The sequence below is a fragment of the Cavia porcellus genome, unplaced genomic scaffold (genome assembly GCF_034190915.1).
Source record: "Cavia porcellus strain 051 isolate PalLab524CR breed Dunkin Hartley unplaced genomic scaffold, mCavPor4.1 scaffold_9, whole genome shotgun sequence".
NCBI classification, from domain to species: domain Eukaryota; kingdom Metazoa; phylum Chordata; class Mammalia; order Rodentia; family Caviidae; genus Cavia; species Cavia porcellus.
The window spans coordinates 54,457,258-54,479,607 of NW_026947492.1; the positions used below are offsets into that span (position 1 = coordinate 54,457,258).

General features: G+C 44.3%; 1 protein-coding gene across 18 annotated transcripts in view; it reads left to right on the forward strand.

The window, feature by feature from the left end:
* Tenm4 (teneurin transmembrane protein 4) overlaps nucleotides 1–22,350 on the forward strand; it is a 2,788,855-nt gene that overhangs the window by 2,274,554 nt on the left and 491,951 nt on the right. For 16 of the 18 annotated variants that reach the window (XM_063256396.1, XM_063256398.1, XM_063256401.1 and 13 more), the window contains one exon: nucleotides 16,343–16,445. The exons of the other annotated variants lie outside the window; for them this stretch is intronic. In XM_063256396.1, coding sequence (XP_063112466.1) covers nucleotides 16,436–16,445 — 10 coding nt within the window. In that variant the 5' untranslated portion in view covers nucleotides 16,343–16,435. Of the gene's footprint in view, nucleotides 1–16,342; nucleotides 16,446–22,350 lie in introns of those variants that run through there. 18 annotated transcript variants of the gene reach the window in all.

Here is a 22,350-nt window from a genome sequence, read left to right on the forward strand (position 1 = left end):
ACCCTCATTCACACCCCAAAAGAGGCCACCAAGCATGTGGGCACACAGGACAAGTCCCTCCAAATCAGCATTGCCCACATTTGTGAAAGACTAGATCATGACTGAAGGAAACAAACTTCTGCCCATGTGCCATAGGACTGCAGCAAGACCAGGGTTTGAGTTCAAGGTACCAAGGGCCAAGGCAAGTGGTCTGAACAGACAAACAATTCAATTTTTTTGTTTTCGCCCTACTGATGATTGAATCCTGGTCTTTGTACTTTGCTGCATAGCTCCATGTCGCTCACCAACTTTTAAATTTTGAGATGTCTCACCAAGTCACTGTGTTGTCTGAGTTGGTCTTGTGCTCCTGCCCTCAGCCTCCCAGGCCCTGGGTTTACAGATGTGGATCACCACGTGCCACTCTGATTCTTATCCAGATATTTCAAATAAGTGTCGGTAGGCTAAATAAAAACCTGGGAGAGGGCCTAACAGGAGGGTGCTTCTAAGATGAAAGTCATTCCCACATGACGACAGGCCAATAGTCAACTTTTGGGCCTAACAGTCCTAATATATATTTGTACATCTGTGTGTTTATCTATATCTACATAACTATGTATTTATATTTAAGTCAATCTGGCATGAAGGGCTATTTCCCTATGCCCCAGCCCTGCTCCAGTCTTCTATTTCTTTTCTTTCTCTTCCTAACCTTTCCTAATCTGAGCCCCATTGGGTCAACCATTACCAAGATGACTGTTACAATCTAACTATCATCATTAGTGTTACTGTTAAGATCTAGGCTCCCCTATGCTTAGTACCTGTGTTAGACAAGACTATAGAATGAGCAGAACAATAGCGGGGCCTCCATCTGTCCTGCCAGGCCCCCAGGCCTCAACCCCACATCCCTCTGCTCTCTACAGCAAGCAAATCTGCCTCTAGGAATCTAATTAGAATGCTTGTTGGGGGACTTCTAGTCAGGGGCTTTTAGTCTTTTCTTAGCATGATAAGGCCCCAGCATCATGACAGAGCCCAGTGCCAGATATTTGGTTCTGGAAATCTTAATGGGGCAGCAGGTGTTTTGATCTTAACTTGCCAGTCCTCCTGGCTGGCTGCCCTGCATGGAGGGGAAAAGCACAGAGCGATCCATCAGCAGGGATACAGGAAAGGGCTTTCTGGACATGTTTTCTTCTCCTGAGGGAATCACCAGCTTTGAGAAATAAGCTGGCCTCCATTCCCACGTAGCAATTATGTGCACAATTACATTTCCAGCAGGTGTCATTTAAGAGGGCGAAGCCCATTAAGCGCTCAAATGAGAAAGCAGGAAGGAGGCTCTGAGAATGCCCGGGGAAGGCGCTCTCTGTGGTGCAGAGAGGGAGCAAGCACGTGAGGCTTCCTGAGTGGTTGTCATGCTCCTTGCTTTCCTGTAAGTGCTCTGTCAGCCTGCACCCAACCCTGGGTGCAGAGATGAGCCCGACTGACTTGAACCAATGAAGAAGCAGAGTTCAGCTTCATGCAGTGACTTGTCTGAGCCTGAAGAACAGGCATGACATGCATGTGGCTTTATAGCAAACGCATAAGTATGACATCCCCAGAGAGCCAAACACTTGTTTCTCTCTCTCCTGTTATCCAAGACTCACCAAGCACCCAATGAACATGTCACAGGCTTCTTTAAAGCAATTTTCTCCTCCTTGCTCAAATGATGAACCAAGAGTTAAAGGGGAGAGGACTTAAAGGAAGAAAGTTCCAGGCACATGCAAACACACTGAAATTGACACTTACAGTCCCAAGTGCCTGTTGTTGCTCTCATTTCACAGACAAAACAGGATCAGAGAAATGTAGGGACTTGCCCAAGACTAGCTGGCTGATGAGTAGCAGACCCGGAATTTTTTTAATCCAGGCCTACCTGACTCTCAAAGGTGTGCTCTCCCTACACTGAACAGCTTGCCTTGGGACTTGTGCCATGATAGAAGTGACTGCATTTTCCTCCTGGCAATGCCCTGTGCTGCACAAGTACAGGGATGTCAGACTTCCTGATACAACCAAACTGAAAAGGTCCCTCCCCTCCTGCTTCCTAAAAGGTCCTAGACCCCTGTGAATCAGAGACAATACTGGTTACTTGTGTAAACCCAGTTTTGGCCCAGAGTTTGCCCACTAGAGGTTCAGGAGGAGCCCGTAGAAATTGAGTGAGAACATCTCCTGGAGCCCTTACAGCCCCAGGAGACAGACTTTCCATCTCCACCTCCTCCCACACCCCCACCCATGTGAAACCGTACCTCAGAGTCCCTGACTCACCTGAAATGCACTATACTCTTCTCTGTCCAGAACGGGGGTCAACCTCCTTACACCAGACTTTCCTATCTCAGGCTTTCTTACCACCACTTACAGGTTCCATTAAGTCCTTCAACAAACACAACTCCAATCCCTTGCCTCTTTCCCATCTCCTACCTCTTCTATCACACCACCATGTCCACAGCTCTTCACAGCTCCCTTTCTGCCCATCTACCATGCAGTTATCAATGGGCTTTGTGACACATTTATTTTATCCATCCAACCAACCATGTCAGTTTCCACTTATTTATAAGTATTTCTGGGATAGATTTTTTTTTTTTTTTTTTGTACTGGGAATCAAACTCATAACCTTGCACTTGCCAGGCAGGTGCTTACACCACTGAGCTAAATCCCTGGCCCTAGATTAAGCATTTCTTAAGTGTCAGGGTTCACATTAGACTAAAGACCCATGGAAAATTAGATAAAAACAGGTGTGTAGTGTTGGAGAGTTAAGTAACTAAGTAACAGTGCAGGTGGAGGACAACCCAAAGAGCAGTATCTGACACAGCCTGGTCACTCAGTAGAGACTTCTGGAGGAGCTGGCTTGGGAAGGGTCCCTGAGCTTGCCCAGAATTGCATGTTAAGGGAACTATAAAAACCCGGCAAGGTGAGAGAGCAGAGTGCTTTCTGGGAAGCACCTTGCTCTGCGGGGTGGAGGTTGCATCCTGCTGACAGTGGAACACTACTGACTGCTTAATCTATGCAGAGCTTGTAACCATTCGACTGCCTGACTTCACTCAGGCCTTCTGGGGAGCTTTGGTCCGGACTTTGCCCTCCAACCAAATTACTGATGAGGCTTTTTGGGGGTTCTCCCAGGCTCTTTCTAGTCAACACTTTCATACTCTCAAACTGCTCACCCTTAAAAGTTCAGAATTATGCTCAGAGAAATTCATTTTTATTCTCTTTCTATTGACAACTCAGTCTGTCATGAATGTTAGTACCACTGCAGCTTTGAACCCAAGCGAAGGACTATAGCCTCTACCTGCAGCTAACATGGGACACTCACTCAGTGATAGAAGGAATATCCTTGTCTGCATGGGGCGAGGCAGTGGGTGTGAAAAGTGCTTGACAAATGGACATCAAAGTACTGTTTAAAAGTAAAGCCCAACCTAAACCATTTTGGTGGCCTCATCAGCAACTAACCTCAGCCTCTTTTGTCCTGACCCTAGTCTTAGGGTCTGGCCAAGACTGACTTGACAGGTGGTGGGTGAGCAAATAGTTGCTACCAACTAGAACTTTAAAATCAAGATGGGCCTTTGAGTAGGCTCTAAATCAAATGTGTACAGTAAAACATATATGTAAGCCGATCATTTGTTTATGGTACAAAAGATTTGTCTTCTGGCTGCCAAGCAAGAGCCCTCAGGCTTAGAGCTGTGTTTCTGCAACTGTTTTCCTTCAGATCTGCCTTTGATGCTCCTTTCAGCCTGCCTGACTTACTGGGACAGGAAAGAGGTATGTGAGGAAATTCACTTCCAGTCCTTGGCTGGGGTTTTAGCATGCTGATTACACAACTGGACACCAGCGGAAATTCATTTTATTTCACAAAATTGTATATAACATAAATGAAAGAAGATAAAATATACATCAAACTTGAGAAAAAGGTTGTTAGCAATGGAAGCTAGAAGAGAGTTTAATATCTATTTGGTACAGAGCTGGTGCAAATGATGAAGGAAAAGTTTTGTACTCCAATAAATAAACTGGAAACAGACAAAGGTCAATTACACAAGAAGTGTATTAAGTGACTACATATATGAGGAAAATAATTTATTTCTCTAGTAATCAAAAAAAAAAAAAAAGCTGGAGAGAAAAAGCTAAATACTGCTACACCTAAATTAGAAAGGTTGTTTTTTCCTTTTAAATTTAAATAGAAGTGCCCTGAAGCAGTCCTTCAAGGGTACCATTGAGGCAGTCCACAGTAATCTGGATCTAATGCAGAAACATAGTAGCAGGGCATGATGGGAGGATGCTGTTCAACTCATGGCAGCCAGAACAGAGTGCAAGGGAGGGGCCAGAGCACTTCCCCCGCTGACACACCTCTCTCAAAGTAATGGCACATCTAGCTATCTTCAAAGGTCCAGTCCTTGATTAGTATAACACCCTCATGATCCAATCACCTTCAAAAGCTCCACCTCTGAACGCATGAGACTTTTTTAAACAATTTTTATTAGTACATATTTGTCATACACATTGATCACATTCACCACAGGGAATTTGTGCCTACATAAGATATCTTCATTGTTTTTTTCTCCATTCCCCTCCCCTCCCTTCAACCCTTCTTCCCCTCCCTGTTTATGAAAGCTTTGTTTCTATATTTTTCCTTCTACTCTCTCTCTCTCTCTCTCTCTTTCTCCTTTTTTTCTTTTCCACACAAGACTTTTAGGGATCATTTTAAACTAAAACTATAACAATATGAAGTGTTGCACGTGGGCGCTCTGAGGTAGCGATTTGAGTGTTGAGGAATGGGCAAGACTGAGCAGTGCAGCATGTAGAGAAGCTGGGAATTCTTTTTGCTTGGTATATGGTTCAAAAAGGCTCTCAAGAGGAGAGCTTTTGTGCTAGGCTCAGACTTCTAAGTGAGGTCTGTCAGCCAAGGCAAGAGACTGCACTTGGGCAAAGGAAGTGGCAAAAACATCGCAAAAAGATCTAAGTGTGGGCATTTTTGAGGAACCACAAGCAAGCAAGAGAAAAGGAGAGAAAGATTCAGGACTTGATGTTAGGTAGGTTGTAGCTAACCTCTGCAGGCTTCATAGTGTTCCACAAGACAAGGACACCAGAGACCACATAGATGCTGTAATGACCACAAACAATGTCTACCACAGCTATATGCCGATTCTGTTGCCAGCAACCCTAACAGGGATACAGATGCAAGTTTGTCATGGTTAAAAACATGAGCACTGCTTCCTCCCTGTAATCTATAAACTCAGTCTTATAACCCTAGCAAACAATATTAGGCAAAGTCCAATAGTAGAATATAATACAAAAACTTTTATATTCATTATCGGGGATTGAACCCAGACCCGCACACTGAACCATCCCCAGATCATGTTTGTTTTTGTTTTGAGACAGAGTCTTGCTAAATTGCTAAGTTGTCTAGGCTGGGCTCAAACTTGCAATACTCCAGCTTTAGCCTCCCAGAGTGTCAGAACTACAGTTGTGGCCCCCCGGCTCAAAAACATTTTGGTGCTTTGTTAAACTGTTAAGGCTATCCAAAACAAGTCTGAAAAATTGTTACAACCAAAAGAAGCCTGAGGACAGGTGATGACTAAATATAATGTGATATTTTGCATGGGATCCTGGAATAAAAAGAGATATTAGGTGAAGACTAAGAAAAAAATGAATAAATTATGGATAGTAGTTAATGTATCAATATTGCTTCACTAATGGTAACCAATGAACCATGATAATGTAAGTTATTAGTATGGGGAAAACTAGGCACAGAGTATGGCATAACTCTGGGCTATCTTCACATTTTTGGTAAATGTATAATTCCTCAAAATTTTCATTCTGAAAAATGTAAGTGATACAACAAAAATTAAAAAGTAATGAAGTGGGTAGACATTTTTTACACCCAAATTTCCTTTGTTTCTTAATCTTTGGTAAGAACTTTCCTTTCTTGCTCAACTTCTCTTCCAACAATGTATTCACCAAGATGGAAATGGCACGTGTCCACCTAGGTGGGTATGGGAGGCCTGAACAAGTAGGTGGGAGGGCAGAGAGGTTGAGCCCAAGCCTATTATAAAGCCTTAGCATGGGTTTTCTCCCCGGGACCAATGAGGTCTCCAGGGAGGCGAGGTATGTGGCAGTTCATTAACAGCTCTGCTGTTGTGCACCTGGTGGTCCTCTAAGCTTCTGGGGGGGACATTGGTCTGGGACACCTGGGTTCATCTATAAAAAACCACCTGTGACAAGGGCTTGAGCAGAGGCAGAAACCAAATGTGTCAGGGACCTCAAAACCCCTGCTCTGACTGTGGGAAGCTGAACTGTGGTACAATCTGGACCACCAGGCTTGTCCACGAAACAAATTTACAGGACTTTTCCTCTTAATTTCTGTGTATTTTTTCCTTTTCTTTCTCCATTATCAGTTCCACTCTGTGGCTATTTATGGATACTACTTTTTAAACATCCACATTCTCTTTTATTAACAAAGGATGTCCTATCTCTCAGCAGTCACTAAAATGCCCTCTTATTGTGCTCAATGCCATGTCCGTAACTCCTCTCAGTAAGAAAGGACTTTTGCCACCTTCTGCATTGGGAAAGTTCAATGCCAGCCCTTTGTTGTCATTAGTATCCACACAGACTAGACCCAAACAAGCCACATTCCATGAAGACTCAAATGTCTTACCTACTCTGCTGGGACATGTCTTTCTAGGTCTGTCTCAGTTTCATTAAGTTCATGACTTCCCTGCTATGAGGCAGAGGAGTCCAGAGTTTCTCAGTAGAGCTACTTGGCATTCACTGAATTAATGATTGGCCTTTCCCACATTCATTTACCATTGACAGAAAAAAAAAAAATCACATTGAAGTCACTCACACACAAAACAAAGGCCTGAATATTGTCTCTTCCCTCCTCTTCCCAAGGCTCCTTTCTCAGCCTCAGTCAGCCCCACTCCACCCCACCCCACCCCACCAGCACGTGTTTCCCCGGGGATTGACTGTTGTGGTCAGTTCTGCCAGGCCCTTCTTCACACTGAGAGTCTGTGCACTCACTGTGCTGCAGCTGCAGAGTAGCACTTCCACTTGCTGATTCTTTCCAGTATCTTTGATAGCCCAAATACAGGCAGGAAAACAGGAACCACTTTAGGACTTTCAATATAGGGATTTAATATAGGAAACTAACCACACAGCTGAAACAGCTAAGAAGTAAAATACTGTAGTACATAGTGGGGCAGCCCAGAGATCAACAATGACAGGCGAGCACTGTCACTGATAGGCAGGAGAGACAACTATAGGTGTTTATATATCCAGATCCCAGAAGCTGGGGTATTCTAGTGGGAGCTAGAACCATTTCAGCAGGGTGCCTATCAGAACTTGAAGCAGCAGAGATTATGCAGCCATTGCTGGGTATATTGTCTAAGATCAAACAAGAGAAGGAAGCAGACCCTGGCCACTCTTCTCACCTCCAACCTTTTGTCAAGGTCTTTCATTAGCAAAACTTGCCCAGAATCCAGTAAGCAAGGGAGCCTGAGAGAGTAGTTCCCTAAATATCAACAGAGTAAGGCAGTGCGGGGAATGGATCTGGGAGCAAATAGATTGGCTCAATGTATGTTTAGACTTCTTACCTGAACCCTTTGTTCAAGACTGAATAGGCCCCATCCATTCCAGAAAACTCCTGCTCTTTTCTAATTTCTGTGATTCACCGCTGATTAAAGGCTTCATGTTCTTATACAATCTCCCAGATAGAACAATGAGGGAAGATCAGAATTCTCTTTTACTTTGGGGAGAGGGCCATATACTCTGTAACATGCTGTAGCCTTCAGGCCTTGCACCTTTATGTAATTGCTGTTCTTATTTCTTCAGAGAAGAGAAGAGGCCCTTTTCTTTTGTAGGATCTTCACACATAGTGGTTCTGCTCACTCTTACAGTGGAGCCAGTCCCAGAGGCTGAGTCATTCCTGCTTCAGAAGACCAAACTCTTAACTTACACACCACTATCCAGTCACATTTTGTCTGTGAGAGTCTTGCTCAGGGATTATTCCAAAGGGCTGGTAAACTTCTTCAGGAGCCTTCAGCTTGTGTTTGAGCCTGCCTTACCTCCAATCTCCTTTGTCCTCTGCTAGCTGGGAGTCTTCCTGCTGGTAGGAGCTCTGAACAAGGGTGGTTGTGGAAAGAAAATTTTAAGCACAGAGCTGAGGACACAAAGGCCCCCAAGTTCGTGCAACCAAGAAAATATCATAAAATGTGAGAAAGGATTTCAGTTAGGATTTTTTTGTTTTGTTTTGAAACATTTCAAAGGGCTAGGCATGCAGTTGTGTTTGGATTGGCAAGAAAGACATAGCTGTGTGAAAGAAAAACCTTTTCAGATTTTATTCTAGCTGTTATTGGATTAAAGAAAGCACCAGGAGGATTACATTGTGCAGGAGGCTGTTGCAGCCAGACCGGGGAGCCTGTCTCTTCCTGGGGCATGTTCAGGCAGCATTTGAAGTGAAATGCTTGCATGGTCCTCAGTCTCTAGTCTAGTAAATCCTGCACTGGAGCCATTCGTGTTACTCCATTTCTTATCTTTAATGTCAATGTTAATTACCACATACTAATCACAATATTAGTTAAGATTGTTGGTTTAAGGTGACAGAACTCCTCAGACCCACCTTTTTTTCCTACTGCATGGAGTCCAACAAGATGTTGAATATATCAACCCAAGAAAGCAGAGATACAGGGGAATTGGGGTGGGAGCTTTAATCTTGCAAGATCTGTTCTGTCCTGAAGCTCTGATCTGCTTCTCTAAGGCTATGCACTTCATTCTCTCACTGCAGAAGGATTTTCCCTTAAACAGCAGGAACTTGTTAACTCACCATACCAGAGGCAGAAAGACTGGGTCTGCCTGGCTAGTCATTGGGCCCTGTTTACCTGAAGGTGCTGGAAAGGAAATTTTGAAGGCTTCTCTTCCAGCTTCTGGAAGGTCCTTGTGACAGCATGACTCAGGCCTCCCTGTGTGCATATATGCTTCTATGCCAGATTTACCCCTTTTTCTATGGATGTAAGACACATTGCATTAGGACACCCTTTTGACTTCATTTAACTTGAATACCCTTTGTAAATACCCTACCTCCAAGTAAGGTCCCTTTAGGAGATAAAGGAAGTTTGGATTCCAGTGTATTTATATTAAAGGACACAATTCAACCCATAACACCCAAGTGTCCACCCATAGTACTTTTTACAGTTTTTACAAATGGTCATTATATTCTTTGTCACTTTCTGATTTCAAAAGTCCCAAGGCAGAATTCTAATTTGTCTATCTTTGAACTTTGGTGTCCTAAAGACAACAAAGGACCCCAATAGTATGATTAACCCACCTTTGTTAGGGTTCCCAAGCCCTGAACCAGTCAATGATTGGAGATGAAATTCTTTACCATTATTCCAGGTTTCGTGGAACCGGCATGCCTTATGGATCAGCTAGGTACATAACATCCTCCAAATTATAGTGACTTATAACAATCAAGGGTTCATCCTCTTTCACACTTATGTCCTCAGTGGAAGTGGGGTTCTGCAGTGGATTAATTAATGGCCAACTTCTAACACCCAGTTGAACTGAGCATGGTTCTGGGTATAAGGCCCACCTGAGAATTATTGCCAACAGCATAAAAGGAAAATGATGGGAAGATGGTACCCTGTTGATCCTCCTGTAGAAGCTTTTCCTGATATGAATGCAGCTGTTATCATTTTTGGAGGGGCTTGAGTTCTCGCTGTCACTGAGGTTCTGTTTGAGGGAGCTCTGGTTCTTATCCCAAGTGTCATTTTCTGGCTCCAGTACAGATACCTCAGCTTGCAGGCACAGATCCTTCATCCCACAGGCACAGACTTTCTAGCTTCCACCTCACCGCTTTGGGCCTTCCCAGGGCAGGTCCTTGATACAGACTTGCAGGAGACATTGTCATCCAGTTGGACTCATTAAGGATATTGTTGTGGGATTCAAGTCCTCAGATAAATTTTTTGAGTTTCTAGTGCACGACAGATCTCTTGCACTATTCTGCATTTGACTTTGTGAGTGCATATTATAAAATAATCCTATAAATTATATCCTGTTTTAAATCTATTCCTTTGCAAACCCTGACTACAACAAAGTGGTAGGAAAGGAAAGAGTTTCTCCTCATTATAGTTCACCAGAGACCCTGAGAAACTGTCCCAACTCCCTATCACTGTGCCAGTGTGCAAAAAAGAGCAACGAAGGGTATTTCATTGGCAACTAAATCTTCCACCTGGAAGTGGTACAGTTCCTACAACTGGCTGGCTACAACTACTGTTGAGGACACATCAGAGTGTCCAGTCCTCCTAGAAGATAAAGAGGCAGAAATTTGGCACAGAATACAGATAGCTCCACAACGTCATGATGGAAAGATAGTTCCCAGGAGAGTGAGACACTCTGCTAGAATATGGTAGGGTGCTGCCCAGATAATCTGGGGCATCCCAGGCCAAACAAAGAGGCAAGGAAGACAGTGAGATGTTAAAAGCACTGGTCCATAAAGAGTCTGAAGTGAGAGTAGACAGCAGCTGGGCCAGACTGGATGGTTAAGACAACTTCTTACTGTAAGAAGAATTCAGATTTGGTCTCAAAGACAATGGGGGAACAATATGGACTTCAAGCCAGGAAGGAGAATGTCAGATTGCATCTCAGGAATAGCACTAGTGGTATGATTCCCTTTAGGGTTCAGTTATCCCAAGATCCGGGGGTAAAACCAACTAGCCTGTGACAGTGTGGTGTAACAATACAGTTAGATGTGATGGGCACAACAAAAGTGGCTTCATGGAAATACTGGCCGTGGAAAGAAGAGGTCCCTCCCTGGGCTGAGGACACAGGACTGAGAAGGTTCTGGTGGTCAAATACTGAAGTCTGTGTATTTTATCCTGTACTTTAAAGTTCTAGAATTTGTAATGGTGTGATTGGAGACTTTAAAGCTGGCCAATAGGTAAATAAAGGCAAAGTTCCAAAACAAAACTGATGAAACTTTCCACAAATACCACAGACTTTATCAGGTTGCTTTTAGCACTTGCTGCATTGAGAACCAAAGTTTCCCATAAGTCCATTCTGGTAGGCAGAGTTCTTGCACATCCATAAACACAGTCCTTCTCTGGTGTGAGCGCAGTGTCTTTTCTCTCATTCCTAAGCTACTGTGTGCTGATATACCCGCCCCAATACCTTCCTAGATTTTCTCTGTACCAGACATCTCTGCAATGACGTGGATCCTCAGTTGTTTCAACTACCCAGGGTTCAGATTTTGGCAGCAAATCTCTGGAGGATTCCTGAGCCAAAACTTGCCAAGGCTAACACTGAGAAGCACTTGTAGGTAACAGAAAGAACCACAAGAGAATATTGAATGGAATCCTGGACACAATCTGCAGATCAGAAAATGGCAAGTGAAATCTATAAAGCTTTCCTGCACTGGCAAACAGATAAAACCTCACCATGACTGTTCAGAGCTGGCTGGTTTCCCCGCCTGTGGACCTACAAAAACCCTCTTCATGCCTTCATGAATGAGGCCACCCAGTAAAAAATTCATAGAAAGATTGCATAAAGCCATTTGCTACCTCTATGTCCCTATGTGTACATTAAAAATGTGCAGCTGCCCAACATGAAACATTCCATTACTAGTGTAGGTCAGGAGCTATTCTTCACAGCTCAGGCAGAGAGAAGGCCAGTGGGAGAGAAATGGGGCACACACCCACAGGGATTCGCACCAAGATCTGTTAGCAAAGCATTCCAGATTTTTCTGCCTCACTGTCACTCTGAAGGAGGTGCTGTTCCGTATATGTGATTGAGTCTCCTCAATGATTTTTTGTGTGGTGTGTGTGTGTGTGTGTGTTTGCTCTGTAATCTGAAAACTGGTCTTGGAGTCCACAAGCAACAGCTGCAGCTGCCATAATTAAAATGAAGTAACCTGCTTCTTTCAGTCCTGAGGGAAAAAAGCTTTTAAAAAATTCCATATTGTAAATGAACTCAAGAATGTGGTGAATCTTCTCTTCTCTTGATGTTTACTTGCAACAAATTTTATGGTTTTGCTTTTCTCCAGAGTCAGGAAAGAGAAAAGAATTAACTTTCACCAAGTATTCTGACCGCAGGTACCATGCTGGGTTACCCACATTGCACAAGAGAGAATTTGAATCCAGTTTTGATGCTTCCCATTATACCCACTTTCAGTATCACATTGGCCTCAGATCACTCACTCAACTTGGTCTGATTCTGTCCAGAGTGCTGGAAGGATTGGCATTATTAAGTTGTTATTGAAGATACTGGCATTTATAATTGGCTTGGATTAGAAACCAAAGCTCTTAGCAAAGCAACAAAGTGAAGTATTTTGTGCTAATGATTTACATGATAATGAGATGGATTTCAGAGGATTGGACGTGTTCTTGAAGGTGTTGCTTAAAGTCACTCTTCAAGCCAGGCTGGGAATAGAAAATCCCACAAGAGCTGCAGACTCTGTGGTTTGTTTGGATGCTGAAGCAGCCGGTGTGGAATGGTACAATGCTGTGCACTCCCAATAGAATTAGGAGGCAGTGGTCCCTCTTCATGGAGCTCATAGCCTGCTGGAAAGAACGAGATGATAAGTAATTACCAGGCCCTGGTCATAAGAGCAGGTCAAGGGTAAAAACAACTTTCTATAGGTCTGGCCTTCTCCCAAAATTCATTTTTTTCAATTGGTAACTTTGTGAGGAGCAGAGCAACCTCACTGACAAAACAAATGTCCAAAACGTTGAACATCAAACGACAAGAAGGAATTGTCACACTGCCTCTTACTTAGCATACACTCAGTATCTGCGACTTATTTGCTCTAATCCATTATTTTATTCCTATTTACTAATAAGGAGATATAAGATGCTGGGTTGTTTGTCCCAAGCTACATAGCTGGTGACTGAGATATGAATTAGACCTGCTTAGTTTTCTCTTGTCCCCATACTGGGCTTTCTCTCTGAAAATATGCATTTTTGATGGTCAAGTATATAGTACAGCTATAATCATGTTCCATGTTTAGAATGAGGAACTCTGTTTTCTATTAAAGACAAGGAAAAAGAAAAAGAAAGGAAAGTATGAAGCTTAAACAGTCGGTGTCTTCATCAAAGTGATTCACGATCATCACCACGAGGCTGCAGGTGCAAAGATCCAGACCCAATGCTTTGAGAGTGCACTAGGGAGTCCTCCCTAAGCAACGAGGTCAGCCTCTGGCTGAAGGTCTGTGGTCTTGCAGAGGAATTCTGGCTTTCTTCCTGATGTTCTGCATGACCTCACAGGTTCCTATGTATTCAAAAGACATTCCCATGGGTTTCTGAGTCTCTTGCTCCTGTCATCATGGCCTAGCTGGGATGGGAACTGTGAAGGTGAATTCTTTGCCAGGGAGGAGAGTGGTTTCCTGAACCTTTGAAATGTTCTGCAAGTAACTATAGTCAGTGTTGTTTGTGACCCACTCCAGGAGTGTCAGACCACCTTGATGGGTGATCACTTTGGGAGAAGCCAATAAAAGCCAAGTTCTCTGTGTTAATTCCACCTAGCCTCTCCTAAAGGCAGCCTAGGAATTGAGCACATTGCACATAACCTAAAGCAAGTAGGAGGTGTCAGCAAACAGAGGGTATGTGTGACAGGTGGACAAGTGTCATGTGTGTGGTCAAAGCATGATTTATGGTCCACCTAAAAAGGAAAAAAGCAGGGCTCAGATATTGCCTCAATTGCTTCTTAACTTGGGATTAGGGGCAAGCAATTCAGCATTCCCAACGCTGCCTTTCCTCATCAGCAAGTCAGAAAAGATACTGTTAAATGAGATCAGAATCCCTAACAGCCTCTTCAATGCCTGGCACATGATCAGGAGCTTCCTGCCCCCAGGGCTTCCCTTCCTAATTCCTACTGAGCTCTGAGAATTTCAGCTTCCTATAGCAGATCTCCAATTATGCTGTCTCTGTCCAACAGCCCTCAGTGACTGCTGTTACTAACTCATTGCCATTGTCTGATGTGGCATTCAGGACCTGCCCATTGAAGCTCTCATCTCATCAGGTCTGATATCCTCTGCCTCCCTGTACGTAGCCCATGAAGTGAGAATACACTTATCCTTTGTCACACCCTCTTCTTCATACTGTTATTTCCTTTTGTAGATTACCCTAACCACACTAAATGCCACCTATGGGGAAAGGCCAAACTTAATCCATATATTGTCCAGTGAGTCCTCTTTGAGTTACCAACAAGGCGTTGTCTCCATTCACTGTTCTGTACCAGACTTTACCTGTATCTCCATTTTAAATTGCCAGCCCTACTAGTTCTTCGTCATCCTGCCTTGTTTTCTTTGCCAGTGTTTTGAAGAGAGGCCTTGTCTCTGAGTCCTCAGAATATCCTGCACAGTACCTAACACTCAGTATATGAATGAACGAGTAAATGAATGGATGTCTGAATCCTTTGCTTTCCAGATTCTCCCTCAGTGGGGTCCTGGCATACAAATACTTCAAAAACATTTTCGGTAAGCCATGAGTATTTGGGTTTCATTACCCCTCACCATAATCCTTACTGGAGGTAATTTGAAACAGAGGGAACACGGATGTAAAAATATAAAAGAAAATAGTCAGGAAAGGAGTTGAGGGTTTTTCCCAGAAGCTTTGGCCAAGATGAAGGTGGAAGAACAGGGAAATCTATAGTTCTGCAGCTTCTTCCAGAGGGGAGGGATGCGGTGCTGGGGAGAAGCCCACACAGAAAGCTTCCACTTGAAGCCCTGGAGTGTTAAGTGGAATTTCCTGACCTGGCCAAACATTTCCCCAAGCACCAAACATCCAAATTGCTGGCTATAACTAGGATCCCAGCGAAACACTTGGGGACAAAGCCAGCAGATCTTGGTCCCAGACATAGGAGAAAGCACTGTCACTTCGCCTGTGGCTGAAGCAGAACAAGGCAATTTTCTGCTCTCCTTCAAACTTGGGGAATGAATCTCTAATGAACTAGCATAGTAAACAGAAATCAAAGGTAGTATAACCATTATTGTGCATTTGAGGTGCTATAATAATAGTTATGTCCTAATTACTACACTGTATTTATGCTGAGTACAATACAATTTATAAAGGACTTCTCTAGGTTTACTTCTAGTCTTTGTCTCATGACTGCCCCAACTCATCAACTCTTCTGACTCCTGAGGGCACAGAGCGGGCTGCACTGGTGGGGCTGTACCTGCCTAATACACTTACTCCCTGTTTAGAATAATGAGAATTTACAGTGAAGAAACACATGAAATGCAGGTGAACCTAGCAAAATTTCACACTTAGAAGGAAAAAAAATTTTAATGGGAATTATTAGTAATTCACCTGATAACACAATAATCACACAATGATGACTTCTCAGCTAAGTTTGTAGATATATTTGCAAAATTTGTATTCAGGGAACTTCTCAGATAATGAATTAAACACACATGAGCACACACAGAATTACACATGAGTAAGACTATCCTATTCTGTAGCCTGTGGTCTTTCACACAAGAAGGCATATTGTGTATTAATGGTGGTATAGTACCAGAAAAGAGTAGGACCTTGAGTTTTTGAGGGTCTGGACTGAAATTCCAGTTCTTCCTATTGAAATGAGTGATCTGAGGCAAATAACTTAGGATCTTTGAGCCTTTTACAACCCTTTTGAGTGTGATAGATTCTGATACTGTACATATTTGACAAGCCTTTATTGTATAAAGTCATCTCCTTGCATATTGATGACACTGCCATGAATCAAATTCACAGTTGTAGAATTATAGGCACAGAAAGGACCCCACATGTTGCCCAATTCAGAGTTTTCCTCCTTCAGATGAGGAACTTATGCTCAAAGAGGGCAAGTGATTTGCCAAAGGTTTCAGGATGCAGTGGGAGCACAATAGAACTCACCTATGTGAAGATTCCTGCCCAGGGGACTTCAGTACTCTGCACGGTGCACCACAGGGCAGCCTGGACCATCTCACAGGGCCAACCCCATATCCAAGAGAGTTGAAGTGACTTGCTTGTCCCTAGGCCTCAACACCATGGCCCATGCCCTCTCCACCCTCATCACAGCTTGCACAGAGGTTTGGTGTGCATTCCTTGCCCTTGAGAAAATGCAAGTGATGGTTGTAAGGTGAGACTATTAGTCCCATTAGACAAGAGATGCAGAAGGAAAGAAGCACATCTGAGTCTCTCAGGGAGGCTGCAGAGAGTGTTTATGTGGGTTTTCTGGAGACTTAAACCCTCACCTGCTTCTCTTCATTGCTATAGGACAGGGAACAACTCCTACTTCCCCACTGACATTCATGTATAATGACTACCAGAGAGAAGTCCATGAGAAAGTGGTGGGGAAATCTTGTCACCTGGCTCAGTTCTGTCTTTGTTCTCTGCTTCAACAGAAAAGGATCCCTCCCTGTCCTCCAGGATCTGATGGCCGTGGAGAGAGAGCTACAGGGCCTGTGGATGCTATTGACTTTTCTGATCATGCTGACATGGAGCCAGGTCAGTCCCCTCATCTGCCTTGATTTTCAATCATCAATTGGATGAGAAATGCATTTTAGAATCTGAAAACTTGCATAGATTCTAGTTGGAGGCTTTTGCACCAGGTGGATAAGAAGTGGAGGTTAGGAAAGAGTGACAGTGAACTTCTCAGGGACCAGATGTAAGAAGGACTGGTAGGTGACAAAGGCTGCTGGAAACCAAGGTGACAGCCACCATGGTAGGAGGGCAAGATGAGCAGGGATCTGCTTTCCATCAAGAGTGTGGTGGGATGCTGGCAACAGGGCAGCAGAATTAGGTCCCGGACTACAGAGGCAGTGATGGGCATTGGGGCCACTCTAGGCTCCATGACATCAGCATGGACCTGGAACTACTGTTGGGAAGGGGTCGAGAGAGGGCCAAAGGGAAGCAACTGGCTCAGGGCCCTCTCAGGAAGCTTTTCTTCATGTCTATGCAGAACAGAAAAAATCAAAACACTAGGAAACTCCTGAACTGTTTGAGGAAAGTGGAAAGTTTCAAGTGAGGATAAAGGTGGCCCAGAGAGGGGTGGAATTTTAAGTTCAGGCTAACCAGAGTGAAGGAGGCTGAGGAAGCAGAGGAAGGAGAGAGGAGAGATGGAGCTCTGTACTGGAGGAGACCTACTGTGCACTTGCTTGTGTCCAGCCCTATTTCTTATCCTGGGAGCAATCTTCTGTGGTAAAGTATGAGTCTTGTTAGCGTCCATTATGCTACAGTAAGTTAACTCCAGAATCACAGTGGCTTCACCCAGCCAACTTACCCTTCTTGCGCATGTTATATATCTAACCCAGATAAGGGAAGAGTTCTCTGCTTAGTGTCTCAGGGGCTGGGCCAATGAAAGCTGTACTCTACTGTAAGTATAAAGCTAGAATTCAAAACCACCAAGGTCTCTGCAGCAGAGGAAGAGATAACTGGAAGGTGTTTGGCTGCTAAACACTTCAGCCCAGATGTGATACACAGCCCACTGGCAAAAATGAATCCTGAAGTCCCTGTCTTATTTCTAGAGCTCTGGGGAATGTGAGAAAGACATGCACATTTGATGAGCCCTCCCTGTCTTTGCCAAAGTACATATTATTATTTCCATTTTACAGTCTGGAGCTGAGGCTCAGAGGTAACTTTCTCTAGGTCTCACAAGTAAAACCTGCTGAGGCCTGGACCTTATATCATCTCTGCCTCAATCATTTATCTGCGCACCAAAGGTGTAGTGAACAGCTACCGTAGGTCGGCAAAGACCAAAAGCAAAGATGCCTCTGCTGGCTGCCTGAGGAATGTGCATTTAAGAAAGATGAATGCTTCACATGGGGATAGATGGTTCTCAATTTTACGTGGTTCCTTCCTAGATCCTTTAAGACTTTTAGCTTTTCATAGAAAGGGTCAAGTAAAACAGGGTCGCGTTTACTGAGGCATCTGACTGAAGATCTGATTGATACAAGTCACTTAGCTTCCACACACCCACGAGGTTGTAAGATACGAAAATGGAGTGTGCCCAGCAAGGTAAGGGGAGAGCTGAAGGTCCCCCCTTCACTCCTATCCGTGCTCATGGGCAATCATGACTTGAAATTTAAAACACAAAGGTCACTGAATCTAGTTCCCACTCAACTGAAACCCGGGAGATACAATCTCTTCCTCTCCTTTTCAGGCCCTGTCTGTCTTGGTCTCTCCCTCCCTGATTCCCCACTGTCTCAATGTGTCACAGCCAGGGGGACCCAGCTTCCAGGGCTGACAGAGGAATCTTCTGGAAGCCATGAGCAGCTTCCTCATCCCCACGCTGGTGCAACCCACAGAGCTGGGCTTGAGTGAGGCTTGCTGAATTCATACACGTCACTGGAGGGAAAGGAAACAGTTTGCAAAACTATTAGGCAGAAAGATATAGGTCTGACAGGATGGGGCTGAATTTCAGCCTCAGCATAGGCAAATTCTTCTTTCTAGAAGTTCTGGGGAATTTTGGAAAGACATACATATTTGATGTCTTTTCTGTCCAGTCTTATTTCCCACTATTCCGCCCCTTGTACTCTGTGCTGTTTCTATACCAATCAATCATTTCTTTCCCGTCCCCACCCCCTTGGCCACCTCCTTGTTCCCTACACTGGCCCGTCACCACCTCAGCCTTGCATTATGGCAGTAGCTCTGCTGCTCCTTCCCCTCCACCATCTAGACAAGGACGCATCTGTTAAAGCATCCCCCAAGTCACATCACTCCCATCTCAGCCCCTTCTGGGACTCCCCACCTTGAGACCCTTCTACTTCTACCAGGACTTATGGGCTCCCCCTCCCTCCCACAGAGTCCCACCAACTCTCCCTGGCTGCTGGCTTCTTTGTGAACCATAAGCACATTCCTGCTTCAGGGCACGAAGCATGGAGCCTTTTCCAGTCTTTGGGAAAACTCTTCCAGCTGAGCAACAGCAGCAGAGAGTGGCAGTCACCATCCAAGTGAGCACAGTGTAGCTGGGCTAAGAGGCCAGAGCAATGGAGAGCAGCATAGTGGAGCGAGGACAGGGCCTTCCTGACTCTCTTGTGGGAGAGAACGGTCCTCTTGGCCCAGTCTCCCGAAGAAACTCTTTCAGTTTGAACTTTTGTATATAGCATTTATCCACCTGGTACATTACTAGACAGGTTTGTCTGTTTCTGACTTCTCCCATTGAACATAAGCTCCCTGAGAGCAGGGTCCTACTTTGCACTGTTCCCTGAAATGTCACAATGTCCGGTACGCGGAAGGCACCCAGTAAGTGCAGGTTGAGCAAGTGAGTCAATGAACAAATAATTGAACACTGGATTTCACTGTTACTTAGTCCATGCTGTGCCCTCTTACGGGGATGTCCCTGATGCTCTTTCCCCCCACTACTTCCTTTTCCTGGCCAAGAGGCAGAAGTCACTGCAGTGCAGCACACTCAAGCATTAGCATCCATCTCTGCAAGCTGGGGCAGGAATAGCTCTTCCTCTTTGAGCCTCCCACTCGTGCACACAGTGAGGATCCCATTGCTCTCTGTTGGCCTAAACTGAGTGGACCAGAGCCCCACCTAAGATGGCAGCTCAGGGGCCCTTTCCTTCTTCCCTGTATGTCCCTTCCCCTGGCAGCCAGGTAGCAGGAGTCCTCATTGCCAGCCAGCTCTGCCTCCTCCTGCTTAACGCCTGCCTTTGAGATCAGGAAGAGAAGGCAAATGGGACACTAATGAGATTCAGAGAGAAAACTAAGTCAGGAGGTGTTGCAAACACCGTGGAGGAGGGAGACATGATTTAAAAATATCCCTCCTGGGTGGGAAGGGACCAGGGGGTATAAACAGCCTGAGTTAGCCTGCACAGAGCCAACCCTGACACCCACCCAGGAGTGCCCTAGGAGCTTCGCTTTACAGTCTTCAAATTGGCTTTTGAATTGACAGGCTCATTCGATCATCTACGCCTTGCCAGAAAGCATTTGACTGGGTTAATGATTTAAAATTAGCTAATTAATGAAGACCAAAAATATTTAATACAAATATTAAAGTAGAAAGTAAGAAAGAGAAAAAGGAAAGTGAGAGGGAAAAGATTATCAGGCCACTCAGGAAAGGGTTTGAGGGAAAGAGATTGCAAACCAGTGCCTTGGGGATAGGGCAGCACTGTGACAAGCTAGTGGGGTCATTGGCCTTCAGTGACAGATAAGCTTTGGTCAGGTAATAGTAGCAACAACCAGTGCTTCATATTCTTCTAGATCCACTGTCCATTCCTTGAGTTATAGGCAGTGACTGCTCCATGCCAAGGATCCCACAGAGAGTTTTCCTCAGTATCTCATTAAATCCTCTCAGCACTTCATTCGGTGGTCCCTTAAGTCCCCCAAGGCTACTGAGGCACAGAGGCACTGAATTCTCGCTTTCACAGGTAGTGTTGGGACACCTGGCTATCCACATGGGAGCATGAAGTTGGATCCTTCCTCACACTATATAGAAAAATTAACTCAAACTGAACTGTCAGCCTACATCCAAGGGCTAAAGTATAAACTCTTAGGAAAAAACATACATGTGAATGTTCATGACCTTGGATTAGACAATGGTTTGGCATTTATGGAAAAGGAGAATAAAAGAAATTGAATTTCAAAATTAAAAAGTTTTGTGCTTCAAAGAACACCAAGAAACTGAAAAATCAGCCACAAAATGGGAGAAAATGTTTGCAAACATATATCTGTTTAGGCATGCATATACAGTATATATAAAGAGTACACTCAGCAACAAGAGGACAAACAACATAATTTAAAAATGGACAAAGAACTTGAATAGACAGTTCAACTACAGAAATGGCCAGGACACACATTTCCTTAAAATATTCAACATCTTTAGACAATAGGGAAAATGCCAGTCGGAGACTGAATTGTTTAGGGGACCCACCTTTTCTTATATAAAAGCCTCCTGACCATACAACTCCCTGAGGCTGGGGGAAGGATCACATCAAGGGGTGGGGGTGCAGGGCTTTCCTGTGGGGGGGTGGGGATGGTCTGCCATTGAACCACTGGACCAGTTTTCAGAGGAAACAGGAGAGATGGTGACCTGAAACACTGGGTTTAAACAGAAGCATTCAGCCAAGGGTAGGCTGCCCAGAGGCCTCTTCCCCCCTTAAAAGACAAAATTTGCAAAGGAGTACACTTTGTTTTCTCACTCCCTTCTTCAGAGTCTGACCCAAAGCAGCAGTTCTCTAGTTCCAGGACCCTGTTTTACCCTTCAATAATATTGAGGGATTTTTGTTTACATGTATTGTTTCTTCATTGAGTTTTGTCACACAGTAATTAGCACTGAAAGCCAAGTAAACACTGTAACTTGCAACTTATTTAACACAAAATAGTAAGTCTTTATATTAATGTTAATAACACATTTTTATGAAAATTGATTTTTCCCCAAAATAAGCAACAATAGAGTGGCATCACTATCCAGTTTGGTGACTTTCTTTACTCACTGGTTTACTAGAAGATGCACCTGCTTCTGCATTATCTGGAAACTTTCACCGAATTCTCCTAGAGGATAAGAAAGAAAGGACTAACTGATGGCATGGTATTAAAACAAATAGTTTTGACCTCACTAGCTTTCTGAAAGGCATTGAGGTCCCACAAGAATCACACTTTAAAACTGTGGGTACAGAGATGAGATCCTGAGTGCAGACTTCCCAGGGAACAGGGAGGGACTCGCTGTGAACCCAGTATGGAAGAGTGAACAGGGAGCAGGCTCCACGGCAAAGGAACGAGATTTCCCCCAGAATTAAGCCTGGCTGCCCCAAGGAGCCCCTGGCCTTGGCACGTGATGTCCTCCTATCCTCCCCCATCCTATTTAGCAAACCCCTCCTCATGCTTTAAGGTAGGGCTGGAAAGCCTCCCATGCCACACTTAGCAGCCCCGGGGCTGAGTGAAGCTCTCTTCGTACCCAGGTGGCTGCCGCTAGTGTGAGCACTAAAACGGAAAAGTGGTTGGACAGAAGGCTCCAGAAGAGCTTGAGGCCTGTTGGAAGAAAGTTGGGGATGTCAGGGGAAAGTGTTAGGACTTCTTGTGATTGCTGCCTAAGAAGTGAAAACCCATTGAAGGTTTTTGCATGAGCATCTCCAGCTGATGACGTACAAACATATGTATACAGGGGACTGCTGTCAGCGACAGACAGATCAAAGCCACCCACTGTTAATTATAACTCATTAGCAAATAAAGCAATATCTGATATCCAGAACAGAAATGAAAATGAGAAAAAGGAAGAAGGAAGCTAACAGCTTATGGAGTGCTCACTTTATCCCAGGTATTCACCATGCTATCTTACTATCATAGGAGTATCCCAATTTTACAGATGAATAAACTGAGGCTTTTTCTCCTAATAAGGATACTTTGATAAGAAACAGCAGCCCTGAGATTCAAATTCCAAACTCAAGTCGGTCTGCCCATAGAATTCCCA